Source organism: Stenella coeruleoalba (assembly GCF_951394435.1).
Source record: "Stenella coeruleoalba genome assembly, chromosome: 20".
Lineage (NCBI taxonomy): Eukaryota > Metazoa > Chordata > Mammalia > Artiodactyla > Delphinidae > Stenella > Stenella coeruleoalba.
This window is the reverse complement of record NC_137166.1, coordinates 52,444,632-52,452,952: the sequence shown is the minus strand read 5'-3', so window position 1 is coordinate 52,452,952 and position 8,321 is coordinate 52,444,632. Positions and strand designations below refer to the sequence as shown.

Sequence of the window (8,321 nt, the reverse complement as noted above, 5' to 3'; positions counted from 1 at the left end):
CCTGTGGCTTTCCGTATGGGGGTAGTGGTGGCCGGACGCGGGGGTGCGGGGAGGTGAAGGAGATGAGGGGATTGCGGGAGGAGAGGTCTCCAGGACACCAGGTGTTTCGGAGAGGAGGGCGAGGTGGGTGTGGCTTGGAGTTAAGGCGGAGGGCAGGCGGGGAAGTAACGCCGGCTGGAGGACCCGGTGTTATTGAAGACAAGTCCCTCACCGTTTTCTTCCTGCCCATCGCTAACCCCCCCACCCCCCCACCCACACCATTCTTTTCCAAAACCCCCTAAGAGCTGGAAAATTCCCCGCCTCCACCAAGCGCGGAGCCAACCCGAAGGCAGCCCCCTTGTGACGTCATGGGTTGCCAGGCAGACTGCTGCGCGGCTCCTGCGGGCCCAGCAGGTTGGTGGAGCGCCTGGAGAGCTGGGGGCCTCGCTCGCTACCCGCGGGCCTTATCCAGCGAGAGGAGGACAGAGATCCGGAGGAGGGCAGAAATTCAGAAACGAGGGACAAGAGCCAGACGGAAAGGGAATCAGGAAGAGGGTGGGGAAGAACTCCAATCGTCAAGAAGAGACGGAGACAAAAACTGAATCGAACCACCAGTGTCTGCATCCCAAGCCCTGACCGCGGCCTTCAAGGCTCGGCCTGGTTTGGCTCTAACTGCCTCTTGCATCGCCTCTCTTATCTCCCCCCTCGCCGTCCCAGTGTCTCTGAGGGCCAGCAGGCCCGGATGGATGGGTAGCATTGCGGTCCCTGACAAAGGGTCCTAGAAGGTCTGTCTACCTTGACTTATTTTATTTTATTCCAAACTTGGGGTGATGATGATAGTTTTCGTAAACGGTACCTCATTTGCAAGAGGAGGCCCTCCCAAAAGACATTTTGTCCCTGGCACCGCCCCAGGGAGGGGGGTGTGCTGTCCTCGAGGGCAGGTCCCAGCCTGGGCTCTGCTACCAGCCGCTGTATGCCCCCCTCAAGGACCTCTTCCCTCTCTGGATCCTTGGTGCTCCTTCCTCGACTTCCTTCTGGCTACCAGTGGGTGGATGGGTGGATTTCAGATGTATCAAAGGCTTGACGGGGCTGCAAGGGCCTTCCGAGATCTTCCTCCTCCTCTCCCCTTTCACAGAAGGGCCAAACTGGCCCAGAAGCAGCAAGTCTTTCACCCTAGACCCCCCAGCCACCCAGGCTCAAGGACTTGGGACTCCGGCTTCTTAGCCCACAGCCTCTGACACCCCCCGAGGGTTCCAGTCAGAGCTCCCACAGTTCATCCGGTCTTCTTCTGCTCAGGCTGGATTCACACGAGAATGGCTGGGGCGAACGGACAACTGAGAGAAGCCACCGGGGTATGACAGCCAGGGGCGATGGGGACTTGAGCAGATTGGAAAACAGATTCCCCATTAGAAGCGGCCAACACCCTGCTCCAGCCTCTCCACATCGAAAAGCTGGCCCACTGTTGCTGGATGGTGCAAAGTCTCTGGTTAGAACTGACATGGGGGGGGGCTGCCACGGTCACCCAGAAATCAGTTGAGCGGCCAGAATTGATCGCCAGCATGGCCCTAGGGAGGGCATTACAGGAGGCGGAGGGTCCCCAGTTGAACTCGGAGCTGTTGGTGGGGTCCCCAAAAGGGCATACCAGATGAGGATCCCAGAGGGGCCTCAGATGTGATTGGAGGATTCCAGACAAACAAGGGCATCGCAGAGGTGGCCCGGATACAACAAGGTTCACTGAGGTCAGCCCTCCAGACCTGACAAGGGTGTTTTCAGACATGACAAAAGGATCCCAGAGGCACCGTAGATGTGATCGGAGAATTCCAGACATAAACAAGTGATAGCAGGGTGGTTCCAGAGAATTAGGGGATCTCAAAGATGACAAAGGGATCTGGGGGGACAGACAGAATGAGAGTCACAGATGGGCACAGAGACATGTATGCAAAGGGTTCCCAGAGGGACCCAGACGTAACTAGGAGATCTCAGATGGGACAGGAGGGACTCAAACATGAGAAGGGGATCCCAGAAAGACCCTGGACAGGGCTTTGGATTGCTGGCAGAGTCCCCCTCTTGGTGTGATGATCTGTAGGCTCTCCCTCCCCTAGATGAGACTGAGAGATCGCAGACACACAAGGGATCTCAGACATCACAAGGGGATCCCAGAGAAGCTCTTGGGATTCTGGAAGCACTGCCCTGCCCCGCCCCTCCACACAGACACATAAGTATAGTCGTCTCTGGGTCCTTCAACCCAAGGCATGAAGATCTTGGGGCCCCTGGACATGACAAGGGAATCCCAAAGAGGCCCCAGACATGACTGGGGGGATCCCAGAGGGAGCCTGGGCAGGGCTTAGGGATTGTGGCGGCGCCCCGCCCCCGCAGCCAGGATGGGGGATCCGTGGGTCCTAGGACCTAGGGTGTGGGGACGCCCACGTGACACAGGCGTGGAGCCCCTGAGAGCCCCCGAGAGGCCGCCCCGGGCTCAGGCCCGGCGGGCGGCGGGCAGCAGCGCACTATCAAACTGGTAGGTGAGCTTGCGCTTGACCTTGCGGATCTCGCCGGTCTTGGCGTAGTTGCGCAGGGCGCGCGCCAGCTTCTGGTAGGTCATGCGTTTGCGGTTGCCCTTCTGCTGGCCCCAGCGGCGCGCCAGGAGCTCCTTGTGCTTCGAGGAGAATTGGAAGACCCCGGCGCCCGGCTCCACCCACCACACGCACTCGCGCATGTCTCCGCGCGTCAGCAGCCCCAGCAGGAACTGGTACAGGCGCAGCTTCTTGCGGGCCCCTGCGGCGGGTGCGGGGCGCGTTAGCTGAAGCATCCTTCGGGCCCCGCCCCACCCCCTCCCCGCTTCACCCCGTCCCGGAACCGCCAAGCCTCTGTCTCCCCATAAAGAGAATTGGGGTGACGAAGGTGGCTGCTAGGTACACCTGCCTGGCTCTGTCCGTGCCACACTCCCATCCGGGGCAAGTTGCTCCCCTTTCCTGAATGTGCCACCCCGTAACCCCCATCCCCCATCCCTGCTTTATATTTCAGGATGTGTCTCTGTCCTGTGACTGCTTGGTGGCCAGCACGGATCTGTGGAGCGCATGGATGAATCTGTGAAATGGGTTGGCAATGCTCCTCAAAGACTTATGACAGAGCTGACTTGTGGTGAAGAGATCTGAAGTGGGTTTGAATGTGGCCATTTCTCCAGCTCCAGGTCACTCAGTGTGTCAGTTCCGCGGGGACTGGGATCCTGGGAGAGGCCAAGGGGTCTGACTCCCGGGCTCCTTTAAGCAGCAAGGGCCCCACAGAGTTGGGGGGTTCATAGCAGGCACTGGATACAAGAACCCCACCTCTGCCATTTTCCAGCTGTGTGACGTTGGGGTGGTGACTTAACCTCTCTGAGCTGGTGTTTCCTCAGCTAAAAGTGAGGCTTGTGTGTGTGTTTTTACAAATCTTTCTGAAGCGCTTAGTACCAGGTGCTGCTCTAGGCACTGAACAATTATGAGCTCATTTAATCTTCATCATAACCCCACGAGACAGGGATGATAATAACAATGCCCATTTTACAGATGGGAAACTGAGGCCCAGATAGGGAAAGTAACTAATAATTCCAACTTCCAGGGGTTGTGAGTAATGGAGGGCACAGGGGCAGAAGCAGGGGTTGAATGATAGATGGGAGTTGATATTGTGATGATTTCTTTTGCTACTGTGTCCATAATGATGGTGAAGATTTATTGAGTGCCAAACTCTGTGCCGAACACTGCTATCTCATTGACATGTATGATCCCCCCTAATTCTCCCAACCACCAGCAATAGATACTATTACTGTCATCCCCACTGTACAGATAGGAGACCAAGGCACAGAGCGGTAGAGACAGTTGCCCAAGGCAACACAGCCAGCAGATGGCAGATCTGGGAACTGCCCTCAGTGCTGGAGTATATATACTAGTTGCTTGGGAAGACATGGTTCCTTTAACCTCCCACCCCCATCTCCAGTTGGAGTCCCTCCCACCCCACTTGCGCCCACATACCTGCCTCAGATCCCCTCCCCTCGGGGCCGGCCATGAGGGCCTCATCTGACTCGCTGTCCGAGACCTCCAGGGCGGGACTGTCCAGCAGGAGGTCCTCTTCCTCTGACAGCACGGGGCTGGGGTATGGGGCGTACGCCAGGGGCCCCAGGGTCTGTGGAAGGTCAGGGTTACCTGTAGTCCCAGAGGGAGGTCCCCCTTCTCTCACTCCCTCTGTTTTCATCCCTTGGCTTCTTCCTGGGCCCCGGCCGTGGCCCTCCCCACTCTGCTCACAGCCTGCACTCTGGCCTCGGTTCAGATCTCCATGGCGTGGCCAGGGGATGCCCGGGCCACCTCCATGAGAGCCTGCTCCACACAGATAATGGCCTTTGGTGCGGCCCCTGACCCACGTGTGTGCCTCTGTGGGCTCGATGGTGCAGTGGAGTAATAATGCTGCTTAACCTTAGAGGGTCGTCAGAGGGGTGAAGGGGTTCTGGTGTGCACAGGTTTTGATGCAGTGCCTGGCACCTAGGAAACCTCAACCAAATGATGGGGATTTTCATGGTCACCCCGCCCCTCACCTGGCTTGTGAAGTCCTCCATGGGGTATGCTGGGAAGCCAGGCCCCGGGGCCTCCAGGCTGGGGGCCGGGTCCAGGTTCCCCACAGGGCTGTAGGTTGAGGGTCCGTAACAGAGCTGGACACCCTGGGTGTGGCTGAAGGTGGCCACAGCCGGGTCAAAGGTTTCATAGGAGGCGGCTGGGACAGCTGGACTGAGGCCGTAGCTCCACAGATCTGGGGGGAAGGGCGCTGAATCAGAAGCTGAGAGGTCTGGCCTCGGCCCCCTCCCCCTGGAAGCCCCTGCACTGGCACAGAGGGACCATTGTGGGCTGTGCAAATCTCTGACCCCAGGATTTGCATGGGCAAGCGGGTGATTGGGAGAGGAAAGGGGAGGAGGTCTGGAGGCCTGAGCTAACCTTGTCCTGCTGTGCCAGGTTACAGCCTCCCCTGGGCCTCAGCTCTCCCATCTGTAAAATGGGCCCAAGGGGCAGGTGGGGAGGGTGCTGGGCCAGGATCACTCACCAGGAGCCCCGTCTGAGTCGGGGTAGCTGGAGTGCTTGCAGCTGTCCAGGTCATAGAAGACTCCATCTGGGTACTGATAGGGGTTGGGAAAGAAAAGGGGTCAACCCAGGCTGCAGGGAGACCCCACCCAACCCTGGACCAGCGGGGAGACTATGACAGGCTGGGAGAGGGAGAGAAAGAGAGACACAGAGACTAGGCACCAGAGACAAGGGCAAAGAGAGGGACATCCAGAGATACAGAGTTGGGAGATAGATACAACACAGCAGAAATACACAAAGGCCCAGACCCAGACGCGCGCGCGCACACACACACACACACAGAATGAGAGACACAGGTGGGGACACATAGAAAGAGACCAGGGTCTCGCAAAGGGACACAGCAGCCAGCCCCTACTAAGACTGTGGGCTTCCGGGAATCCCAGCACCTCACCGATACACAGTTGTGACATTGTAGCAGCTGGGGAAGGTGTAGATGAACTCCCCCAGTCTTGCCTGCCTGGGGGAGGGGGAGGGGGCCGAAGGGTGAGAGGCACAGAAGTGTTTTTAACAGAGGCAAAGAAGCTCTCCATGCTTTTTTTATCCCCCTCCATATCACTCCGATTCATCCCAAGAATCATGTTGCTTTAGCAATTAAAGTCTAAAACTAGATATATGCCATCCTGATAAACCAGTGATCTCACTGCAAGGTATTTACCCATGAGCACTGAAAACGTATGTCCACGAAACAGCCTTGTTCAAGAATAATCAGCGCAGCTTTCGTAACAGCCCCCAAACGGGAAACGGCCCAAGTGCCCAGAGACAGGAGAATGGACACACAAACTGCGGTGCGTTCCTAGGATGGAGTACTATACAGCAAGAAAAAAGGACCAACGTCTGACACACACTTGATGTCGCGTGAGGAAACCAGACCCAAAAGGTCTGTGTGATTCACTTTATATAAAGCTCAAAACCAAGCAAAACTAATCTGTGGTGGAAAATATCAGAGGGGTGTATTGATTGGGAAGGGACGTGAGGGAATCTTCCGGAGTGATGGTAATGTTCTCTATCGCGGTCTGGTTCGTGGTTACACAGGTGTGTGCCTATGTTAAAACCTCATTGAGCTGTATACAAGATTCGTCTCTTTCTTGACTTGTAAGGCAAACCTCAATTTTTTTTTTTAAAGCAAAACTCTTCAAGTTGGAGGAGGGTGGGATGTGCTGGCGAAGGGGCACCCACAGGGGGGTTTCTTTCCAGCACGTGAGTGGGGTTTTATTTCTTGGACTGAGCTGTGGGTTTATGGGGGTGGGGTATAGTATTCTGCACGTCTGAAATAGTCCAGACTCAATTTTTGAAAATACGAAGTAAAGCAGAGAAGAGAAGAAGGAATAAGTAGATTTACTAAATGTGGGATGGACGGAGGAAGGGACACAAAGTCAAAGACACAAAGACCCACCCCTCCCCGTTCGAGGAAGTGGACCAGAGTCTGAGAGAAGAGAAGAGATGTTAGGAAAACTTCTGTGATGGAATGGGTAGGAAGGGGGTCCTTGGAGGTACCGAGGAAAAGTCAGAAAGACAAAGGGACAGGAAGGAGTGGAGGGGGAAACTGAGGCAGGGAGGTCGTGATGGGCCACGTGGGTCCCCCCACCCCTCCCTGACCCCCAGGGCCCCAACTCACCAGACAGCTGAAGTGTGGCCCGTCAAGCCTGGAGGGGGAGAGACACAGGGGCATGTCAGGGGAGCCTGCAGCCTCCTGAGTCTCGAAGCGGTTGGGCAGATGGGGGATAGGCGACTGCAGCTGTGACCACCACAGCTCGTTCACTGCTGCGTGTCTCTGTGTGAGACCAGCCCCACCACACTCACCCCCACCAGGACAGGAAGTGGGGGGCGGGGGCCAGGCAAATGTTTCCCCCTCCCCTGGGATTTGCATAGACAGAGGCTGGGCGGGGGCAGGGAAAGTGAGGGAGAGAAAGTCCCCGGAGAGATGTGGGCGCCCGAGGGCGGGTGGGGGCGGGGCGGGGGCCTTGGTGAGCGAGTCGGTTAAATGGGTCCATCTTGGACCGGAGGAGATAGATGGAGAGATGGACGTCGGGGTAGAGATGGGAAAACACAGAAGAGGTTCAGCAGAGGGGAGAGGAGAGGAGGGAAGGGAGAAAGGTGTGGAGAGACAATTCACATGGCATGGGATGTAGGAAGTATTTATTAAGCCCCACAGATAGATGGGGTGGGGGACAGACGGGGAGACAGAAGGAGAGATGAAACAAACTGGAGAGACAGAGAAAGACACAGAGAGAGGGAGCAAGAGGCAGAGAACAGAGACCCAAAACAGAAAAGATGTGCTAAGAAGCACGGTGAACAGACCCAGTGAGTGAGTCGGGGATGCAGTGAGACTCCGAGGAGATGGGGACAGAGACAGAGATGGAGGGCCACTTGGGAGAGGACAGCAGGGCAGAGAAGCAAGCATCCCAAGGAAAAGAGATCTTTGGGGTCCAGGGGAGACACGGATGGGACGGAGGGAGGAATCGAGGTGGCAGAGGAAAGAGATCCAGGAGGGGCGAGAGACAGTGTGGCCCTCCCTCCCCTCCCACCCACCTGCCCCCTGGGTGGGGCAGGCCCGGCAGAGGGGTCAAAGGTGAGGTGCAGGGCAGGGGTCCTGAGTACCACTTTCGGGTGGCCCCCACTTACTGTGCAGCCTCTAGGGTGAGCATGGTGGTGCTGGGCTGGGCTCGCTGCCGCCTGCAGACACCACCCCTATTTATACCTTGGCCCAGCCCCCTGGGGGGGGCAGGGGTGCCGGCGGCTGTGAGCTCAGCCCGCCTCAAAAATCCCCTCAGGGAGGGAGTCAGGGGAGGGGGCTGGATTGCACAACCCCTTGGTCACGTGGCAGGGAGGGTGGGCCCAGGGTCTGTCTGGATTTGGGGATCCCCAGGGTTGGGATGGGGGGATTGACCCTAAGGAGTGGAGATGGGAGAGGAGCCAGATTTGGGGGGACCCTGAAAAAGTAAAGGAGGGGTCAAGGGGTCCTGTGGGCAGGGGGGGTGGGGGGAGGCTCTGGACCCAGGAACCAGAGGGGAGTGGGTTGCCAGGCACTGGGGGCACGCCGAGACCGCCGGCTGACGAGAGCACTGGGGGGTGTCAGAGGTGGGGGGGCCCTGGGCTCTCAGAGTAGACGTGGGTTGGGCTGGGGTCCCTGAGAAAAACCCAGGGCCGAAGCCGGTGGAGACCCCAATGTGGAAACATTGTGGGTGTGTGACATGAGAGGGGGGTCCCCCTGGTCGTTCCGGGGAGCGGGAGCCTCCAAGC

General features: G+C 57.7%; 1 protein-coding gene across 1 annotated transcript; it reads right to left on the bottom strand.

The window, feature by feature from the left end:
* Nucleotides 1–1,884: 1,884 nt before the first annotated feature.
* On the bottom strand, nt 1,885–6,792 carry SPIB (Spi-B transcription factor). Its single transcript, XM_079908435.1, has 5 exons — nt 6,697–6,792; nt 5,044–5,116; nt 4,544–4,755; nt 3,987–4,137; nt 1,885–2,754 (listed from the first exon to the last, which is right to left on the bottom strand). Exons 1-5 carry the CDS (start codon nt 6,748–6,750, stop codon nt 2,456–2,458), a joined length of 789 nt encoding a protein of 262 aa, XP_079764561.1. The 5' UTR covers nt 6,751–6,792; the 3' UTR covers nt 1,885–2,455.
* Between the last annotated feature and the right edge of the window lie 1,529 nt (nt 6,793–8,321).